The sequence below is a fragment of the Thunnus albacares genome, chromosome 6 (assembly GCF_914725855.1).
Source record: "Thunnus albacares chromosome 6, fThuAlb1.1, whole genome shotgun sequence".
In the NCBI taxonomy this organism is placed as follows: Eukaryota; Metazoa; Chordata; class Actinopteri; order Scombriformes; family Scombridae; genus Thunnus; species Thunnus albacares.
Window position 1 is genome coordinate 14,726,389 of NC_058111.1, and position 22,848 is coordinate 14,749,236.

At 43.6% G+C, this 22,848-nt stretch overlaps 1 protein-coding gene across 5 annotated transcripts in view; it reads left to right on the top strand.

Annotated features, from left to right (window-relative positions):
• schip1 (schwannomin interacting protein 1) overlaps nt 1-22,848 on the top strand; it is a 216,788-nt gene that overhangs the window by 169,642 nt on the left and 24,298 nt on the right. For 2 of the 5 annotated variants that reach the window (XM_044353456.1, XM_044353457.1), the window contains exon 9: nt 5,994-6,767. In XM_044353456.1, the coding sequence (XP_044209391.1) occupies nt 5,994-6,767 (774 nt within the window). Of the gene's footprint in view, nt 1-2,484; nt 3,060-3,732; nt 4,192-5,993; nt 6,768-21,513; nt 21,898-22,848 lie in introns of those variants that run through there. The other 3 variants (XM_044353459.1, XM_044353458.1, XM_044353461.1) reach the window with 3 other exon arrangements.

Consider the following 22,848-nt stretch of genomic DNA (forward strand, 5'->3'; position numbering starts at 1 on the left):
AGTCATCTCCTTCTTCCAGGTGTGATGAAGACATGGAACAGAGAGCTTTGATGTGTCACATGGACAACTTCATCCTGCCCTTTTGACACCAAGCTTGTTGCTGCTTTTATTGTTTTGTGAAACAATTCGCTGAGGGGAAGGATGCCATGTCAACTGTTTTTAGAGGCTTTGACGCTATAGGGAAATGGAAACTTCAAAGAAAGCAAACTGTGTGTGTGTGCATGTAGTGACCTAAACAATATTGTCCTCCTGTTGACAAGTTAATGATAAGTTAATTGCCTGGTGAACATATGAACTCTTAGTCTTCACATTCTCTCCAAGATAAAACCCCTCAAAAGTGCCTTATCCTCCTTAAAGGCATTCAGTTAACTCTACAACTCTTCACTTTACTTCACTATGACCGATTAATGTTTTGGGAATTGGGGAGGAAAAGCAGAGGGGAGGAGAGGAAGAGCTGATAAGAGAGTTGAAAGCAGTGGTGGGGAATGGAGTGGTAGCAATAGGCTGGACTCCTGCTGGCTCCTCTTTGGGGAGATCCCCACTAGTGCTGTCCGTACTGTAGAGTAAGGAAAGGCTCAGCCAAGGGTCTTTGAAGTACTGCTCTGTTATTACATGGATGAACTCCTTTGTGCTGCTATTATATATTCAACGCGCCATATCTGAAGACAGCTCCCATTCTTCAAACAACTACAAATCTAGGCTGCGCCCAGCCGGCCGTGCAGAGCAGAGCAGAGGAAGTTGTGGAAGCAGAGTGACTCACCGAGAGGTTCCCAACATCATCACTGGAAGACAACACGGCTCTTTTGTATTTTCCAAATGTTTGGCTTTACACACTCAAGAGACAACTATCCAATTCCTAATCATAACACTTGTTATACAAATGCTTTGGAGTGCGTTTTACTCCTGCTGTTGATGAGATTGGTTCATCACTGACATTTATCTTGATATCAATTTCGGAATATGTAAATTACCAGCTGTTGCACAAGGAAACAGAATGCAACATGAAGATATCATACCATGTTGGTGTTACAACCCTCTTCAGCTGTGACCCTGCAGCTGCCATCTGCATGTGTTTCTGCATGGGTGCATGTGCGTGTTAACTTATGTCTACTACAGTGCTTTTATCCTAATGTAAGATAGAATAAAAGTAATGACACTAGTAGAGAACACCAAAACAACACTGACATCTGGTGCCATCGGATTTACAGTTATGAATAATAAACAGTTATGAGTTTATCACCATCAACTTCAATTTACGGCTGCAACTAATGATTCTATTCATTATTGATGAATCTGTTACTATAATCGTCAAGTCTATGAAATGTCAAATTTCTCACAAACTCTCAGAGCCCAAGGCGACGTCTTCAAATGTCTTTTTTGTCCAACCAGCCTACACCCGAAGATTTTCCATTTGCAATCACAGTCTGGAGAGTCTGGAACCAGCTCATTTTTGGCATTTTTGCCTGAAGAATGACTGAAAGGATTACAACTGTCAAACAGTTGATGATTACTTTCCTGTCTAATGACTAATTGATGTATCAGCTAATGTTTTAAGCTTTACTGCAATTTTTCCACTCTATTAAAACTTGTCTCTCTGAAGGTGATAATGTTCCGTTTTTTGCTGACACTGTGTCACTGAGTCATCCTTCAAGCTGTAGTTAGTGATGTTGTTGCACTGGGAGATGTTTCTAGTATTATTTCACCTCACAAAAGGGTGTACTAAAACATTAGAAAACAGTAGAAACACCTGAATCAGAATCAGAAACAGATTTATTGCCAGGTAGGTTTGCACCCACAAGGAATTTATCTTGGTGTGGTGCATAACAATCAAAAAATAGAAGGTAAGAGAAAATACAACCTATACAAAGTAAGAGAAATACAATTCCCACCAAAGTCAGGTGATCACAAATAATATAAATAAAATTTTACAATAAAAAGAATTGATGTTAAGCCTTTTAGAACAGAGCAGTTGAATCCACCCCTGTGTGACACAGTCTCGACTCAAACTGAATATTATAAGCTTCACGAATGCAGGATTTTTTGCAGGGATGTTGCAATGGATTACATTACATTGTACAGGTGTGCCAATAGACTGGTAATTCAGTGTAAGAGAGACATGACAGTCTTTGCTTTAAAATTGTAAAGCCGAATAGTAGATATAACAGCAGAAGGGTCCTTGGGATCCCTGCGGTTCTAAATATGTGATAGCTCGAAAATGGGTCTAGAAATATTCTAAATTCAGAACACCAGAAGTAGCCTATATGATTAATAATTCACTTAAATAGCCCCCCCCCCCCCTCTCTCTCTCTCTCTCTCTCTCTCTCTTTCTCTCTCTTTCTCTCTCTCTCTCTTTCTCTCTCTCCTTTCTCTCTCTCTCTCTCTCTCTTACTGCCATTTGCAAGGTCAGTGGGTGCAGAAGGTTGGGCTTTAGTTGTGTTTTGTCGTCGTCACTTTCTCCTCTCCTCGGAGATGCAGGCTGCGACAGAGAGCCGGCTTTACAGGAGCTGCAACAAACAGAAAACCTGTGCCAGGCATTGGAGCCGGAGCTTGTTTTGCGCTTATAATTTTAAGTCATGCTTCTGTCTAATGACTGAGTTATAAAGGCCGCCTGGTTGGGTGTGAGCTCTGAAACGTGCGCAAGCCCACAATATAAGGGGACGCACTTAACTCAGAGCAATTTATTTTCCAGCTGACGTGGGAGCGAGAGAGCGCAGGCTGAACTGCTTGGTTGGGCATCTCTCTGTGTGCCGGGGAGGAGAGCAGAGAAGCGGCGTTAACCTGAAGGGATTTTAAGGCATCCACGTTATTATTTTTTTTCCATCAGGACTCAGAGACTCCGGTTGGCTCCTCGGTGGACAGACTACACACTCAGAGCGATGACTGTACTGAATTATCCACCGGCTCTCTGTCATTTCTCCGGCGAAGCCATCAGCCCCGCCACCCGCCCTTAAAATAAAGCTGCTGTGAAACAAGTCAGCACCATCACCGTTGCCTAACAGCTGGGATTTACACTTTACCATGTCTTGAGACGCGGCGGGGAAGCTACAAAGATGATGACAGTGAGTATAGCCTCGTTTAAACGGCACAGATGTTGCATCCAGGCTACTTTTAGCACGTCTCTCGGGGACAGGTTTTTTTTTTTTTTTTATCCAGGCAGGCGGTGACTTTAATTTTGACCGATAATAGTGAATCGAGTGGGGGTCAGCCTGGTCGCAGCTGTAGTGGGTGTCACCCGCCGTGTGATAGTGTGATGCTGGGCGTTTCTGTCACCGCTGTTGCCGGGGGGATATCAGGTTCCTCCTGGGACTTTTTTGGGAACATGACATCATTTGAGTAGCCTATGAATGACTCTGCAAATTGAAGAAACGCACGCGCACTATGTTTACGTTTATAATCAGAATAAAATGTGTCTTCTCAATCCATCCCCCCCTCCTCCTCCTCCTCCACCCGTGATAAATAATAGCCTATATGTAGCCAGATGTAATCATGCAACTGTCACGCGTGCAGAAATGCCACTTGGAGTGCGCTCGATGCATGCAAAGACTGGGCGTATGCGATGATGCCCCTTTGCGAACCATCTCTACCAAACGACGGGCAGAGTTGTGAGGGTAGTCTTTGACGTAAATTAAACGCCCCCCTCAAGCACCCGCCCGGCTGCGGGGTGGGGAACGGTGCAGCTGTCAATTTGCATGTATTTTGTTGGCCAAATCCAGCCTGTATGCTGCGCTTCGGTTAATCCCACAGCGGATCAGCTTTACCGCCTGCCGGGCCGTCTTCCAGCGCCTTCCTTTCTCTCTGTCTCTCTCTGTCTCTCTCTCTCTCTCCCTCTGTCTGTCATAAACACACACTTTAAATGATTACATTATTCTAATCGGGCTCATGTGACCATCATGTATTGTCGTGATAATATTTGGATACCAGACGCTGCTTGGAGGCTGCACACATCGGGATACCACGTACTTCCAGAGAGGATCGGTGACCGAGATTTGAAACGCGATCGTTTTGGATACTCTTTTTCTACTTAGCGATCTTCCCACTTTTGGAAAGGAAAACCCACCCGGTTCTTGAAGCCGGTTTTTATGTTTTCTTTTTTCAGTAATTAAGGGTGACCGAGCCAATATGACAGGCTGGCTCACACACCAGAGGGACTGGTGACCGCGTAGTGATCCAGCGCGTTTGATGAGCACGTCGGTAAGGTTGTTTTCCGATGTGCTGCTAAATTGATACATTGTATGGTGAAATAGGAGGACCCGTGCTACATTTTATAGCCAAATTATTTCTTGTGATAAATTCACATAATCGTGACCGAAGCCTTTTTGCTGTAAAACACCAGGTCTAAGCGATTTCAGAGTGTTAGGCCATAAGTAGGCTGGTAATAAGTCCTCCCCCTTTAGTTGTAAACCCACAGGGGCTCCTGGAGTTTTTCATGTCAAGGACTCATAGATTGTTGGAAATGATCCCAAGGAGCTGAATATAGGGTGGTTTTAAATGTCATTTCATTATTGTCTAGACAGAGGGATAACAAGCAAAACTGTAATCATACATTCTTGCAGTGGGCTAATTCATCAGTGGGTAAAATAATACTTAAAATAATAAAACTCTCCCTCTGGAACTCTTGGAGGTCCCAACACGCCAGTGGCATATAATATGTTCCCAATGCTCTTCTAATAACACTGTTTTGACTATGTAATGATGCCTCGCCATTTAGTCAGAGCAAAATGTGGCTTTTTGTGCTTGTATTTGTGCTGCCAGTGCCATCCTCATCCCTGCAGCAGCTCCACTTCTGTTCTCTCCGACCTGTTAGCATTTCATGGAGAAATGTAAGTTCCTTAGCACAGTGTAAGTTATGTCTCTACACTGCATCAGCAAATTTGTGTATCTAGTCTCCAAGATGCTGAGTCACATCGCTTCGCCCATCGTAGATATTTTCTGCACTGTCCTCTGACGTCAACAGCCAGTGTCTGCACAGGTGTGGTCTACAGGAAAGCTTAATTTGAATGTGTATATATATATATATTTATTGTAGCTTTTCCCTTGAATCTTTTATAAGAGGCAAAACTACTTTGAGCCCTTGTAGTGTTAACCAGCAATCAGCAATGTTCATAATTAATTTCTTTTTTAGAGCAACTCATAATGTGGATCACGCAGCAATCTGTCATTAATTTGTCTTGTCTGCCCTGAGAGAAATTTTGCTGCTCCTTGCTTTTCATTAACTTTTAAAAGTGGTGTGAGGCGCTATGATAATGTGCTCCTGTGGAGAAAAGACTGATAACTCTGCAAGAGAAGGCTCAGGTCAGGGGGATATTTGTGGAGGGTTGTAAACAACACGGACGTTTTCATTAGGTGTGAACTAATCAGTCAGGCGGTGATTGGAGCTCTGCGGGAGCGACACAGTCACTCTGGACTCATCTGTCCGTGTCACCGTTTGGTGTTTTGTGTAGTGACATGTCAGTGTCACTCACTCTCAGCCCTCATAACACCCTGTTTTGTCCCTGTGGTGCTGTGCAGATGTAGCAGTGGGTGGTGGGATATTATTCTGACACATCCAGCCACATAGACTCCACCTTCACTATGTGTGTCAAGTGTTGCGCAAGACCACACACATACATGTTAATATTTGCCAATACAGGAAAAGAAAAGAGATTATCAGATTATCAGCAAAGTCTAGCAAGATTGAGAATTTTTGGAGCACTGCTTATTGCCGGGGAGAAGACCAGAAAACAAGTCCAAGAGAGACAGTGCCTGCAAAATTCTTGTAGAAAGGAAGTTCCTGCAGGACAGGAAGTGCTTTGTGGTTGCCGGTCTCAAACCACAATACTGGTGTGACTAATCAAAATGAACACACTTCCCTAAATAATCTTTTTCTCAATAATACATTTTCCTCATCTCTCCTCCTCCCCTTTCTTATGTCTCGTTTGAACTCTTGTACTTATATGTGTTCCTCTCTCCTGTCCTCAGTCTAATTCTATCTGTCTTCACCTCTGTCATTGCAGGATTACCGGGAGGATGGCATGGACCTGGGGAGTGATGCATCCAGTCGCTCCAGCTCAGAGTCCAACTCCAACAAGGTTACACCTTGCTCCCCTTCTCTTGACCTGGCTACTTTGGAGGACTACAAATCCTCCCCCTCTTTGGACCTGGTCACTTTAGAGGACTATGAGGAGGACGAGGACTACCAAGAGTATAAGAAAAAGGTGATAGAGGAGTGGGAGAGCGAGTATGGAGAGGACTACACCTCTCCACAGCCTCCTGGTCAGGAGGAAGGCAGAGGAGGCGTCATGGGGGTTGACAGGGTTGGCGGAGGCCACAGGAAGACAGTGAACAGCCGCAGCCTCGCAGAAGAATTACAGGATGTGAAGGCCGTCCCACCCCTCCCGGCCCCCAGCGGACGCACTGCCACTTCAGCCGCAGCTGTCCCTGAGGAACTGAAACAGAATGGCAATCTGATTTTGCCCAGGAGCAACCAGCTCCACTCCCCCGGTACACCACAGGGGGGCACAGGGACTCCCAAGCCCAGACACCGCAGCTCCAGTCAAGGCAGGGGGAGCCGCAGCAGTGGCGGAGGTGGCAGTGGAGGAGGCAGTGGAGGGACTGGGGGACGGATGGGGGGATACAGAGAGGAGGAGGGTGTAGAGGAGGAGCCTCTGCCCACCATGGACTGGGCAGCCCTGGAGAGGCACCTGGCGGGGCTGCAGTGCCGAGAGCAGGAGAACCAGAACCTCAACCACAACCAGAACCACAACATGGGCAAGACCAACTACACCTCAGTGAGTGTGCAAGGATTTTACATGTTTCAGTGTGTTGCTGTTGGTCTTTTAAGATTTTCTGCTTATGTGTGTCAAAGGTTATCCCACACATATTTTTTCTTATTTTTCCCATGCTCTGGTGGGCTGCTGTAATCCAGCAGTTATCCGTGTCAGATGGACCCTGGAAAGTATGAGGTCAGGTTAGCTGGAGTAAGGAAGAGGGATTAGTCGGCTAATGTAGCGCTAAGCTATGTGGCCCAGCTATTAACCTGACCATCATGGAAGTCTGGGCTACACAGCTGGAGGGAAGTGGAGGCTGCAGGGGGCAGCAAGGAAAAAGGAATTCAGTGCATCTCACTGCAGATGCAAACAGACATCAACAGTAAGAAAAAGTTAAACTGTGCAGGTAATCTGGAAAAACTGGACTCCCAGAAATGTGACTGTCATATTGTTATTAGTCTGAGTTTAAATAGCACATCACCGTTATTATTTGATTACTGTGGATAGAAAACTACTGCAAAGGCTCATGGCTGACCTTAGAGACTTGTGCCAGTGTAACCTATTTTTTGAAAAAGCTGTTCCTTTTTGTGGCCATGTGGTATTTCTACCAGAAGAGGTCAGTGTTGCATTGACACTCTGCAGAGAGCAGCCACAGGCCGTTCATGCCTCACCAGCAGCTCCACTAAAGGCTTTTCTGATTTACTTGCAATCTCATGACATCACTCAGTTTTAATCACAATCAAAAGCAGTTTTATGTTAGTCTGTGGGTCCAAAATGGTGTAGCTTTAAATCTGTTTAGGGAGGAGCAGGAGAAAATTGTTTACAGCAACCGCAGTTTTAGTGTAGTTACTTATGTCACTGAGTAAAACTGAGCAAGGGTGAGTGTGTTTGAAAGAAGGGAATTGGTGTTCCTTTTGGTATGCGAGCACCAAAACCTTTTCCTCAGTGCACACAGACAATGGCTGCAGCCAGTGCCATTGTGAGTGTGTTGTGTGTGTTGTGTGTCTTTGTTTGTCTGTCCTGGAGGCCCCCTCTGTCTCCCTGAGGCATGTCAGGAATGCAGCGGGAGAAGTGGGGGATGAGAGGAAGGAAAAAGGGAGGAAAGGACAAGAAGATGGTATCGTTGGGATCAGGCAGTTCAGGGTCACATGGCTTGTGTGTTTGTGTCAATGTTCATTACCTGCTGTCCGTCTTAAACGGGAAGGTCACCTCCTGGTATGCTTTAGTCTGGGGAAAGTCTGGTCTCTCTCCATAGGCAGTGGTCTGTGATATAATTGACCTGGGTGGAGGAAAATCCCTTGAAAGAGAACCTCTGTCTCCACATGGAGCCACTATCTTCTTACAACACATATGCACACACATAAATTCACACACATGCCTCTCTCACTGTAGAGACATTCTTGGTCACTGCTATGTTTGTGCATGAAGCTATAGACTTGGCCCTGTGTGGCAGATAGAGATAGACTTCCAGCTGTCTCTCCCATTACAAGGAAAACCCAGACAGGCCTCAGATTTCGATGGTCCTGTGTAGATAAGAAATTGGAATTAGCCGTGTAATCCCACCTGAGCAGGGAGCTGAAGAGATATACCAGAGAAGACCAGAGACACACGCTCATACCCAGGACAATCCCACTCTCAAAATCATCTATGTCATATGGATCACATCAATACAGTCCGTTACTGAACTCCCGATTAGTAATTTGACCTTTTGGTTTCCTGCATTCCATTTCTGAGCCTCCCCCCTACAGTAAAAGAGGACAGTGCTAGTATTGACCCCCTTTCTAACCTGTTAATACAAAAGCACAAAAGCAGTCAAGTGGCAATTTAGGAGCTGAAACACTGCTGGGAAAAGCTCCAGCCCTCTGTGACCCTGCAAAGGATAAGGTATAGATAGTGTATTGATGGATGTTCCCCTTCTCCTCTATGCCAGGGGGCATCTGAAAGTCTTCATTCTCACATTTGCAGGACTTAGCAGACACCCTAGAGGGAAAGGGGGGGCTGGTGCTTTTAAAATGTTGTTAAATATTTAGGCATCCACACAGGCGGGACCCACCAGTGAGACGGTGCGTGTGTTCATGTATGGAGGGGTCTGTCTGTCTGGGATCTTGCTGGGGTCCAGCGGGACAGATATTCATGCTTCACTAGAGCTTCAAAAGCATCTGTGCTTTCTGAACAAAGGGACACAGTGAAGCTCTAGGCTTATAATCAGTACCGGTCTCTAAGTGCCTGGAGACTGGTTTGGCTCACACACACTTTTTATTGTGCTTAAGATTTTTTTTTTTTTTTTAATACGATTAATTAAAATCAGTGATACACTAGGCACATTCACTGCATCTGACAGGATACACAGACACTAATGTCAAGACCTTTTCCTGCACACTGGTTGTCCTGTCCATATCTTCATGGCAACAATCCCCTGTCTGAGTTACAGTATAGGAGAGTCTGGAGGTCTTTGAAAAGTTAAATTGGCTTCATTTACATCCTTAAATTTTTTAAAACACTCTTGGTAGAGGTAATGTTTTTCCACTGTTCAGTGACCCTGCACTGCAGGTCTACATTTAGAGTAATGGTACTGTATGGTACTGCATTTTGCATTGTGTTTTATCCCGGTGGCCCAGTTTTGTATGAATGAAGTACAGTAGTCATAGTGGTGCAGGTGTGTTTAGTTAGGGTGTGGTTTCTGGCTGCTATAATCTAAACATCTGCCTGCAGGCTGAGGGTGTTGGGTCAGGAGGATTCATGAGGATGAGGGGCATGGTGACGGGATTGTAATTTGTTTCTAATGAACTCTGGAGGCGCGTGGCAGAGAGGGGCCCACAGGGACAGGGGTAACACTTCCCCTAACCCTTCATTAAGCTCTGCAGCCCTGAAAGGTAAACAATGATATTATTGTTTCGAGGTCTTGAGGTAAAGGAGGCCAAGAAGGGGGGGGTTCGCTCACAGCTCAGAAGTTTACCTGTATGATTTCCAAGGTGCATACTGAAAAAAGTATTTAGAAAATATCCATGCCTGAAGGCTACTTTTTTGAATCTCAGAGTGCACACACCCAGACACAATTTAAAAACACCCCATGGGTAAACTGAGGTTATCAAGATAGGGCCTGTGCTGAGACTTGCAGCACCACTCCCACTTTAAAGAGACAAGCTTTCTCTCTCTCTCTCTCTCTCTGTCTGTCTCTGTCTGTCTCTCTCTCTCTCTCTCTCTCTCTCTCTCTCTCTCTCTCTCTCTCTCTCTCTCTCTCTCTCTCTCTCTCTCTCTCTCTCTCTCTCTCTCTCTCTGTCACACACACACACACATACAAGGAAATTTGTAAACAGCCAGTTGACTCAAATACTCCTCACTCAGGTGCGGGCTCACACATTGGCTCACTAATGCCTCAAGACATCTGTGAAATCCATATTATATATATATACATATATATTCATATCTACAGTACAAACATTAAGTATATTGCCCCTAAACCAGTGAAACACCTGGCAACGCTTACTACATATTGTCTGCAGAAATCCCACCATTTCACACTGCATGACAATTTACTCAAGTGTTGTCAATGTTTAAGGGCTTCCAGATTATGACTGGATCTATTTATTTCCATCTGGCGCATTTGAATGGGATTTTTTGACCTAATATGATTAGAAATTCTCTACTATTATACTGATTTCTCTTACATGTGAGATGTATATGTTTATCCACCTTTTAAAAAGTTGGACAACTTCTAAATGTTTATCTGTGCTGTTAGAGCAGATGTGACAATTTACCTTTTTTTCAGCTGTCAGGTCGACAAGTATCTACTTAATAGGAAAGCGTCTCTTAAGCACACCATATGAACAGTAAAAAAGGCCAAGAGCCAAACCAAATGGTAGAAGTGTGGACACTGCCCCAGAAAAGCACTCAAGGGCTGTGGAAAATAAAGGGATAAGAAAAAAAAATGCAGAGAGAAGTTGGAGAAAAAGAGCAAAGGCGGAGAGAGGTTTCTCTGTTTCTCTCCACTCTCTGCTCTGTGATTATGTACGAGTTCAGCAGTTGAACTTTACGCACCCTCCACTAACTATTACCTTCGCTCAGTACTCAGACGTTGCCACGTAGAGGGAGAGAGAGCAAAGGTAGGAGAGAAGGAAGAAATTGTAGGGTTTGAGAAGTGGATAGTGGATATAAATAACAATGAGTGTAAAGAAGTCACAGTGGACTTGGGTCCTGACTGGGAAAAACAAAGCAGTGAGATCTGAATTCAGGAGAGTAGCGAAACCTCCGGGCATAGAGAATGATAGCTGGGATCAAAAAGAGGAGGAGGAAGGTGAGAGGAGGTATGTGGGGTCAGAGTTGTGTTTGATTGAATGCCAAAAAGGGAGGGAATTTGGAGGAGTAGATCGTCAACGTATACATGGGTAGGAAGTGGGAGGAGGCAACAGAGGGCTTTAACCAGGTGTGGAGAGTGCCTTCTGAGGCTCCGGCGCCTTCTGAGGCTCCGGTGTCTGGTTCAGCCCCTTAGGCTGAACCATTGCTCCTCGTGTGTGTGCCGGTACCAGCTGAAACATGCCCGGCCCTCTGCACACCACAGCTCACACACACACACACTCTCCTTACACTGCACCGCCTCTGCTTCAGAGTCAGGCACTCCTCCTGTTAGTCTTCACACACACACACACAGACACACATGAACACACTCACGTCACTAAATCAGAGGATATCTTTTTCTTCTCGTGGTATTCTGACAGTCTGCCAGTGTTGGTAGATGTTTTTCCCTTTTTTATCAGTGGAGTATTTTTCATCTCAGCTTAACCTTGGATTCCTCACAGCAAGTCGGGCACTTAACTCAGGTATAGCAAAATATGATTATCTGTAAAAAAAATTTTAGAAATGTGCTTTCTGTCCAGTTTCAGTAACCCTTTTTAATTTTACATGTAATGTGATGTGGCTGTTGTTAAACTGAGACAAAACTTGAGTAAGATAAATTGTTTTGCAAAAGCCTCCACATGTAATTATAGCCTAGGGCACTACATTCCTCTGCTGTCACATGTTGTCTTTTGAGTTTATATGTAACAGAAAAGTCAAATATTTAGCGACGGAAACATAAAGAGCCAGACAGCTGCACATCTGTCCATGCATCTCTGTTGACCCTCTAACAAAGAGCAGGTTCATGCTGGCAGGACTCTCTCACCATGTGGGTTGCTGCTTGGTAGCATTCTCTTTTCTGACTTTCTGGCAAAGAAAGAAAAACATCAAATATGCCGTGCACATGTATTTGAATCCTGCTTTAAATAAGCAAAGTTTTGTGCTGTACACCTGTTTTGAATGTTCTTTTACCTTGAGCCGCAGAGAAAGTTCATACAGTAAGAGCTCTGACACACCAAACCGGGCTATAAGTATTAGTGATGAGAAAGCCCCACTGTTTAATGATTTTCTGTCGCCTCATAACACCTACAGTACCAGTCAAACGTTTGGACACACTTGTGGGTCCAAACCTTTGACTGGTACTGTATGTCACCTCAGGCCTTCTGTTAAAGTTGCATTTAAACGTACTGTAAAGACTACAAGTGACTGGCAACTGACCACCAGCATGTACATACATTGTAGGAAACTAGTCAACAGGTCTTGTTATATGCTCAAAATACAAATTGAGAATATGTCAAATAAGAAGTTGCGTCTGGCACTGTAAAAGCTTGGCTTTGCACTGGTGTTGTCAGTCTATGGTCTTTTGCTCATGGAAGAAAAAAGGAAAAGGCAGAGGCAGAACTTAATAACAAACTACCTTAAATGGGTAAAATCAGTGATTCACAAGGCTGAACAGTCAGTTAGCTCTCTCACTGTTTCTGTTTCAACATGCAAACATGTCTGCTTGGAGTGTTAAAGATATATAGGGACTTAAAGATATATACTAGTGTTGTTGAAGAGTATTCATCACTGAGAAGCCTAGCGTTAACCCCGTGATTATTAACTGTGGTTGAAAAAAATGAAGTCAGTGTGACAAGTCAGGTTGTCTGCTATACTTCATTTGTTTGGATTTTTTGTGCAACAACCCTGTCAAAATCCCCCCAACCAACAGAAGGCCAGGTTTAGTGTTGACCAATGAAATGACCCCTGCCTCCTTGCGGGCATGTTTGCTTTACTTCTTAGAGCATCCCGTACGGGCAGCTAGTACCTGATGAACCAGGTTTATCGGGTTGCGTTTTTCCAAAAGTTTACTCTGGCTCACCATTTCGGCAGCAGTCCTGTGCAGCGCCACAGTGGCCAAAACACCCGCAGCCAAAACGCCATGTTGTGGCCATAATTCAAATTCATATTGGTGTGAATGTGACAGTTTAACAACCAAAGCAGTGGGATTAAAATCAGTTTTTATGACGGTTTTATTAGCTGATGAGTGTTGAGTGAATCGCCTGTCTGCGATGATGCATCAGCTAGTTTTGTTCAATTTCTTAGAAAGGATCCCTGATTAACTTTCACACAGCTTCGTAGATACAGATTTAATTGGCTTGCAAGCTGCTTTGCTTATTTTCCTCACTAACATCGGCTGTAGCATGTGCTAACAGGCTAAGCTAACAGTGTGTCAGTGGCTTTGCACTAGCAGCAGTCTGGATGGAGGAGCTGCTGACCAGCCTGAGAACACTACAACTGTGGGTCCTAATAAGAAGTAAAACTACAACTGTGGATCCGTGTTACGCTTATTACTTCAATTTTCAAGTTCAAGCGACCATCTTGCCACTCTCACACGGGCTTAACCATAGAAACGTTTATGATGAAGGTGACATCGTTTTCTCCTCCAGCACACCAACAGGCGGGTGCTGTGCTATGTGGCTACTATAATACTGTATGCAGCTACTATAGTAAAAATCACAGGTGCTTGTGTATAAATTAACCGTCCTTTTATTCCAAAAGTCGTAAAGAAAGCAAGGGAAGTACATTTAATAAAGCCCTGGGGGGCGGGAGTGGATGAACCTGGTTAAAGAGTACCCGCCCATAGGACAATCTAAGAAGTAAAGCGAACATGCCCACAAGGAGGCAGGAGTCATTTCATTGGTCAACACTGAACTTGGTGTTCTGTTGGTTGGGGGATTTTGACAGGGTTGTTGCACAAAAAATCCAAGAGCAAAGAAGCAATCTGAGAACAGAAGTTCCACGAGCGCACAGAAGCAGCCTGAGTGCGAGGAGAAGAGCTGAAGCTGGAGCACTGGAAATCTGTGCAAGCAACATTATATTTGAGTGCAAGCACACAGTTTGAGCAGAAACAGAGCACATCTAAGCGCAAACAGAGGCTATTTGAGTGCGAGGGCAGGGTTTTGAGGGACAATATTACAAAATTTGAATGTGAAATCAATAAATTATGCTCTCAAATTGATATACCACGCTCTTGAATAAAGATAGGGAAATAGCTCCATATATGTATTGTTGAAACATACAAACTGTAACCAGTGGAAACACAAAGGTCATAGAAATAGTGCAGGGGCATAAGTTGAAATCTCTGCCTCAGCAGTAGTGGTGCTCTCTAAACTGCTCTTATCTGGTGTCAAAGTACAGTTTGATCAGTTGCATAACAACCACTCCTCCTCTAAACTTGTAAACAAACACAGAAACGCACGAACACCTTTGTAATGATGAGTAATATTGCTTCCCATCCAGTTGCTTGGGGTCGAAGGTGTGTTTGATGATCCAGAATGATGTCACCAAGGCAAGCCAGCATGTTGTGGGTAAACTAGGGCTGAGTATTGTTTAAAAAATTATGATACCAGTACCAATACCAGTACCCTTAAAGTGATACCAATACCAATAGAGTACTTCATTCAATACCTTTTTTTTCTACTTCGTTCTATACCCATAATATGAATGGAAGCAATCAATTGCGTGAAATGCCATCACTCCTCCCCATCCAAATTATTTTTACACAAATACATTTTGAAACTGTACAAAATTGTACAATGAAGTATTATCACCACAGACTGTATGGGTTGTAGCTCCTGCGGTAGTGGGCCAATCACACGTCACATTAAATTGAAGAATGCTTGCAGTGATTGACTGCTAGCAAAACCATACAAATACTCATTTTTTACCACATCTGGGTACAAAAAGGATCGAATGCAAGTATGGTTTGACTGGAGAAGTTTCAATACTACTTGGTACTCAGTTATTTCGGTCGATAACTTGAAGGTATCAAGTACAGATACCCAGCCCTAGGGTAAACCAAACGGAGGTGCGGCTCTGATGGGAGATAAAATGACAATATTTTAGGTAGGGATAGCTTACAGTGAAACATTCCACTACAGTTAGTCTGGATGATCATCCTGAAAGATACACAAAAACTATCACTAACACACCCTTCCTCTTATTCATTCACCCATGATTCATTGTGTACGCGTTATATCGAATCTGGCATGCATGTCAGAACACACTCATACCAAGTCTCCAACTCATTTTACTACACAGTTGCGAATCTCCACCTTCGTCTTTTTCTCCTCCTTATTCCCTCTCTCTTCCAGACATCTCCTGTCCTTCACTACCATTCCCACTCCTGTTCCCTGCTAATTGTCCTCTTCCTCAAGCTGTCAGGAAGCATTATAGTCTAATGTTCTCACACAGCCAAAATACAGCAGGAGACCATTTTTTCCCCTCCGCCTGCCTCCCCCTCTCCACCCTATGAAAACTATCAAAGAGGGGGTGCAGGCTGTGAGTGGCAGAGCGTGCTGTGGAGGAAATGGGGATTTATGTAGCTGTGAGGAGACAGCCTCTAATGTTATAGCTCCGTGTCAGTCCTCATACTGCACAGTCACCACAGAGCAACACACTTGCACACACTTTATAAGTAAGAAGGAGGCGAAAAAACAAGGTTTATTTCAAGAGGGTAACAAAAAGAGAAGGAGAGTGAAAAATTGAGAACACGGAGAAAGGTTTTATGTTTTCCAGGTAGTGAAGGATTTTAAACTCCTATCCATCACCTCTCATGTCTGCAGTTGGAGTCTAATAAAGCCTTGAGTCAGACACACATGCAGAGGCCTGTGTTTGTGCTGAGTGTGTGTGTGTGTGTGTGTGTGTGTGTGTGTGTGTGTGTGTGTGTGTGTGTGTGCGCGCGCGTGCGTGCGTGCGTGCGTGTGTGTGTGCGCCTGTGTGGACATGATCATTCATTTGGGTGGAGTTGAAACATGAAACACTGTTCGTCTCTGCTCCTAGTTATAGAGCATGTGTGTGTTTTTGTGTGTGTGTGTGTGTGTGTGTGTGTGTGTGTGTGTGAGAGAGAGAGAGGTAGAGACATGGGTTGTGAACTTGTGTCTTTATACCGGGGCTAAAAATACTGACAAGCCATGTGCAAATCACATCTACACACACACACGCACACACAGACTGTAAACAACCAATGGTATTTTTGTCTCTATGTTTCTCACTCTTGTGTTATCTAAGCCCTTCATGTGACCGTGTGTGTGAGAGAGAGAGACAGAAAAAGAGACTTGGTGCCAGGTCATGCTGAGAGCTTCATCTGTTGCTGTAGAGAACTGAGCACAGAGCACTTTCATCTCCTCACATACCCATAACACAAGAATAATCATTCCATCAGACTCAAGCAGGGCTGCAACTTTAATTAATGAAATGTTTAGCCTGTAAAATGTCAGTAATATTTACAATATTCCTCTGAAAATGACTAAATTTCCCTCCTGAGACCCATTACAATTTCCTAAAGCCTAATATGACTTCTTCATATTGCTTGTTTTGTCTTAATAACAGTCCAAACCCCCCAAACTATTCAGTTAACTATCACATAAGAAAAAGAGAAGCGGCAAATCATCACAGTTGAGAAGCTGGAACTAAGGAATTTTTGGCGTTTTTTCTTCTAAAAAATTTAAAGTGATATCAAAATAGTTGCTGATCATTGTTCTGTCGAGCTAAATGACTAATCTAGGGCTGCAACTAATGATTATTTTCATTATGATTCATATTGCTGTGCTAAAATCCACAATTTTTCACCATGACAACATTTTCTTTTTTCTGACAGTCCAAAACCAAAACATGATAAATTTACACTGAGAAAACACAGAGAAAAACATCGTATCCTCACATTTGAGAAGCTGAAGCCAGAGAATGCTTGGCATTTTTGCATGAAAAGTCTCTGCAGATTGATATACTATTAATAAATTAATTAATTGACTAATTATTTCAGCTTCAAAGGTGCAGTGTGTAGAATTTAGTGGCATCTAGCAGAACATACTTTGCAGAAATGGAATATAATATTCATAAGTATGTTTAATTAGTGTATAATCACCTGAAAATAAGAATCGTGTTTTCATTAGCTTAGAATGAGCCCTTTATATCTACATAGGAAGCGGGTCCTCTTCAACGGAGCCCGCCATGTTGCACCACTATGTTTCTAGCCCAGAATGGTCAAACCAAACGCTGGTGCCTTTTGCGTTTTTTCGCAGCCACCGTAGGTTCTCCTACACGCTTGGAAGGGGAGGGGGAGGGGTATTCAGTTGGTTGCAATCTGCAACCTCACTGCTAAATGCTAGTAAATCCTACGCACTGCAACTTTAAGCTAAGTTAGTTTTTTCTACTTTTTTGTCATTTACCTCTTACTTTCCCCCATTTTGTATCTGCAGTCAAGACATCAAGAGGCACATGAACATATCTGTTTTATGTCTTAGCTGCTTATTATTCACTGTGTGTCACAGCTCCTGTTTCATAATAGACTGTGTCTGTGGTGGTCAGCTACTCATTTAATCAGTTGGTAGGCTACACAGTTTTGTTGTGGCACATTTAAAAATATGAAACAAACCTTACTACAGCCTGGTGGTCACAGCATGTTCAGTCTTTCCACCACCAAAGGCAGACATACAGTCCTCGTTAGAATAACCTCTGGTGGCTGATCATAAGAATGAGCACACACAAACACATACACACACACAGAAACACACACACACACACACACACACACATGCACTCCTTGGCCTTCCACATCAGTTCCTCCCTGTCAGAGCGAGCTCATTACCGCCAGAATCTGGCCCTCACACTGAGCCAACCTGCTTTGCTATGCAGTGTTTTTACACTGGCACAAAATGTCAGCTCGCTAAAAGCATCTGAGCTCCCCTCTTCCCGCTGAGAGGGAGAGGGAGAAGGAGGCAGAGAGAAAGAGAGGGAAGGAGGAGGACGATCAAGAAAAGTAATGAAAAGAAAGCAAATGTAGTTACACTGAAAGGCCAGAGAGAGAGAGGAAGGAGGGGTAGATGGCAACGAGGCTAAAAAAGAGAGAGGGCAAGCTGTTTGTCAGAGAAAGGGAGGAGGCATCACAGCATGACTGAGATTCATGTATTTTCCATGAGCTGTACGGAGTGGCACAGGGCATTATTTACCACCTACAGTATCATTTCCAGCTCTTTCTATATCCCACTAGTTACAGTAGAGTGAACCACCATGTTATTCACTTGGTGATCAGTGACTTTTGATTAAGTATTCATTATTTCTGTTTGCATCTATAAATAAATCCACATAGCAGAGTTAAATACACAGAGCCTGACATGAGTGTTGTTTTGATGTGCGGGATGAGAGGAGATGCTCCAGTGCTCAGTGTGCACTACAACGCTCCCTCACAGCAAAAGTGACACGCATAATAGCAATTTCTCCTACTCTAAGCAGGCGTAATTGACATGCTACTGTTGAAACCCGCCATTAGAATCAGCATACAGCTATGTTTAGTGTTCTCTTTTCCTCACTTTTGTTCATTTTCCTATCAGTTTTCATATTTAACACCACCCAGCTCAGCCCAGAGGAACATCTCATAATGTGGCCAGTGTGTGGGAGGCTAAAATGTGGTCTGCCTGCCTGTTTGTCTTCACTAAATAATATTTGTCATCTGTGTTGATTTAGGCCACTTAAATAATCACAGTTTTTGGAGTTTGTCTGTTTTTTGCTGCTTATTTTTTTGTTATTTGAGAATCAGGGATTGCACACTATACATTCTTGATAGTGTTTTCTGTTATATTGTGAATAAAGAGGTGCTTTCTCAGTCTCCACCTGTGCCGTGACTCAGATTGTAACCTTGACAACAGTGTGAAGGTCAGCAGGGGGGTGTCTTTGGACTGACTGCTGCCATGGTGATAGAGGAGAGACAGGGGGTTGCTGTGGCTTCTTATATCAAAGCATGGCTCACAGATGTTGGACATCAAAGATGTTTTTCTTTTTGCTCCTGTGTATGCGTGCGCCTGCCTGAGAGCACATGTGCATCAGAAAGAGAAATCAGTACCACGGATTTGTGTTCAGAAATGGAAGGCATTAGGCTTTAGTGCATCTGAAGCTGTCAAGACTAGTGCACACAATCATTGACTCACTACTTCAGGGTTTGGCTTCCATTTTGATTTTTTTCACTCATTAAATCTATAGCCCCACTAAAGGTTGGGGTATGCTTGAGACAAATTAGTTTGTACAAAGTGTTGTCTGATCACATCTACAGGCAAAAGTCTTAAGTCTGGTTGAAAAGCCTGCCATCATAGAGAATGGAGAGATGCCATGAATCATACAAATGAGAGGCACTTATGGTGTTACACTGCACACAAAAAGTGAAGAAAGTAGATGTGTGAAAAATGAAAAAAGAGCACTTCCTCATACCTGACCAATCGCTGCATGTGCATTGATGTTGTATCGTCTGCTTTTTGTAAGTCTTGTTAGGTTTGTTTTTTTTAATGTATAACATAAACCTACCCAGTGACTAAAGATAAAATTTGCTAGTGGCTAAATTTGTCACATTTACATCATACTGATGTCAATTAAAGGACCAGTGTGTAAGATTTAGTGGTATCTAGCGGAACGGACTTGGTATAAATGGAATATAATATTCATAAGTATGTTTTAATTAGTGTATAATCACCTGAAGATAAGAATCATTGTGTTTTCGTTACCTTAGAATGAGCCCTTTATATCTACATAGGGAGCGCGACCCTTTCCACATAGGCCGCCATGTTGCACCGCCATGTTTCTACAGTAGCCCAGAATGGACAATAGTCAATAGACAATTAGTCAGTCCAGCAAAGCATGGACATGGCATTGAAAAAAAAATAACCTCTCTACCGTTCTACCTCCTGAGCCACAACCGCCCCTAGAAGACTTATCACCTTTCTGACAATGTCAACAAAAACTGAAAATACATAAGCTTTGTAAAAGTAGAATCAATGGCAGAGCTGTTATATTGGATTCCATTAGATTGCACAGGTGTTCCCAATAAAGTACTCGGTGAGTGACTTAAGCAGCCACTTTTTTATTCCGGCCCTCTGCCATTTCTCACTAAGCTTTACTGTTTTTCCCCTCATTTACCGTATGCCTGTAAACTCAGCATACGCTTAAGAGTTCTTTTAAGAACCGCAGTTAGTAGCCTCCAGTGTAAGGAAACAACTTTATCACAAGCCAACGTCATGCACAGATAATTATATCCAAGGTTAGTGTGGCAGGATTGGCACCGTTCCACTCTGCTCCAGCTGGGCACCATGCGGCAGGCCAAAGCAAAGCCAGTGATGTGCAGGGTTTGAGCAGAGAGATCAGAGCAGGGAGCACATCGATCCACTTCCATGTCATTAAACCCAAGAGTGGTGTTATCGGGAAAAGCAGCGTCACCCAGCAGACATCAATATCAGATAGAGAGATCTAGCCAGAGAGGAAGGATGAGATAACAGGAGGCGTATGTACCTTTCCAAAAAAGACAAACATCAAAAACTCAAACAGATGTGTGATTTAATTGCATCAGGATGTCACATTCTTGTGCAAAGCTGTTCCACTGCTTTAATGGGAGCGTTGATAGAGGAGCAAAATAGAGATGCAGAACTCTAATAGAAACTTCAAACATCTTTGAGTAAGTGATTCATTGTGATTATTTTTTAAGTATATTGTGAATGCCAAAAATTCTGTGTTTCCAACTTGTCAAATGTGATGGTTTGCTGCTTTTCTCTGATTTTTCTCTGATAATTAAAATTGTAAACCCAATGCTGATATCTCAAGATGGAGAGACTCTCAGTGAGATCAAAACGAACAGACAAATCAGACAACAAAGAATCTGATTTATAACATTGATGGGTAGATGCCAGGATGGAGATATGGATGAAGAGATGGAGAAGGGAGAAAGGATTATGTGAGTAGGTTGGCCTGTGTGTGGATTACAGACAGGCCATCTGCCATCACGAGATTATAATCCCACAAAGAGACAGACAAAGAATCAGGGGAGGCTGTGCATACCATGCAATACCCAAATACTGTGTATACTTTTACACAGTGAGAGAAACACATCAGTGAGACATCTTTATCTAAATAAAATAGTCTAAAACGGGCAAAATGTTAGTTTGAATCAGGAACTATCTCGTCAAAGAATGAGTGAACATTACTAGATATTCAATACCAGCTTTTTGATACTTGAGGTTCAATACCCAGCTCTACTTTAGTTTTATGACTTTATAGCATTGCATCATTTGTTTTGCTAACTATTCATGCAGTGCAGATAGGATTAAGATTAAGGTTAAAGATTTAAAGTCATTCCTCTGCCCTTGTTCCTCTCCGCTGTCTCTGTGTCCCTGTCTGGCATGACTCCATATGAAACAGCAGAATGACATCCCAACACTGACCCGCGCCACCCTCCTCTCTCCCTCCCTGCTTTTTCCACCATCCCCTCTCCCCACTGGCCAACTCTGCATACACTCAGTCCACCAGCTCCTCCCCCATTTCAGTCCAAACCAGACAGAGAGAGGCAACCGGGAGTGTACTCTGCTTTTCACTGTTCCCCTCCCTCTCTCCCTCTTTCTCTCTCTCTCTCTCTCTCTCTCTCTCTCTCTCATTCTCACACCCCTCCTCCAGTCTCTCGCTCCCCTCCCTCTCTCGGCTTTGGGGAAGCAGCGATCAGACCCTGCCCTTCTCTTTTGACAAACAGACAGACCAGAAAACAAGCAGAAAACAGAGATAGAAAGAAGCAGTGAAGACTGAACTGAATGGCAAGGAGAGGCAAGCAGGAGAAGTGGTGATTGATTTTTTGTTAGTTGGATCAAGCGCAGGGCGGGATCCTTCCTCTCCTCTCTTCTCCTCTCCGCTGGAATACCACTGCAGGGCTGGGAATCTTATCCCAGTCCCACTCCAGCTCTCCCAGCTCAGCCAGCTCCGCTCTAGGATGCTGTGAAGGATGGTCCACCAGGAAAACTGTTCTTACCAGGTAGTTCTCAGATTAAGATGACATTTAAGTTAATTGCTAATGTCTTTTTTTCATTTTGACACAAGCTGCTGTGATTTTGTTGTTGGTGTTAGCTTGGCTGATTGTGGCACTATCATATTTTGTCAGTTTATCATAAATCCTTAAATGTCATATTGAAACTAAGAAATTGCTGCACAGCTTTGGACTTGTGTGTCATTGCGGAGACTCAGACCTGTGTAGGAGCTGTCTTTTGTGTTACGTGATTGTGTTGTGAATCTGATGGCTGGCTGGTTGCTAAGAGAGCACTTGACTCAAGGGAATAATGTCCTACCTCCCCTCCACCTCCTCCTCATCCAGCCTCATCAATCCCTGTCAAAGGAGGCGATGAGGTGTGCAAGTTTTTGGTGTCATGACTGAACTCTGTGTGTGTGTGTGTAAATGTGTTCTGTGCTCTGAGTTTCATGTAGATGATGCGTTAATTATTAAATTCGGACAGCGTGGTGAAAAATAGGATTTAAATGTGAATAGTTGCTTGGAGGGGTTGTGCTTGTGTGTGCATTCATGTCTATGAGTGTCTGTGTGTGTAATTCCTGTACATGTGACAGCAGTGTCCCACTTTATCTAAAGAGGAATTGGGAGGGATGAAGCAGTCGTGATTAAAGGAAAGCAAACACATCACAGCTGTACATCCGATTTTCTACAACCAGCTCTGCGAGGGTAGAGAGTCTGCAATGCAGTAGAGATGGAGAGTGGGAACAAGCAGAGAGGTAGATGAAAGGCAAAAGAGACGAGCGGAATATGCCAGGGGAGGCGTTGAGGGGGAAAGATGGAGCTTCTTTGATGGGGAGAAGCAAGTGCAGAAGCAGGGAGGGAAAAGCTGCAGAGGAAGTGATGAGAAAGAGATGGGTGGATGGGCCTTTTGGGTGTGATATCAACATGCAACATGTAACATGAAACTTGGAAGTCCTAATT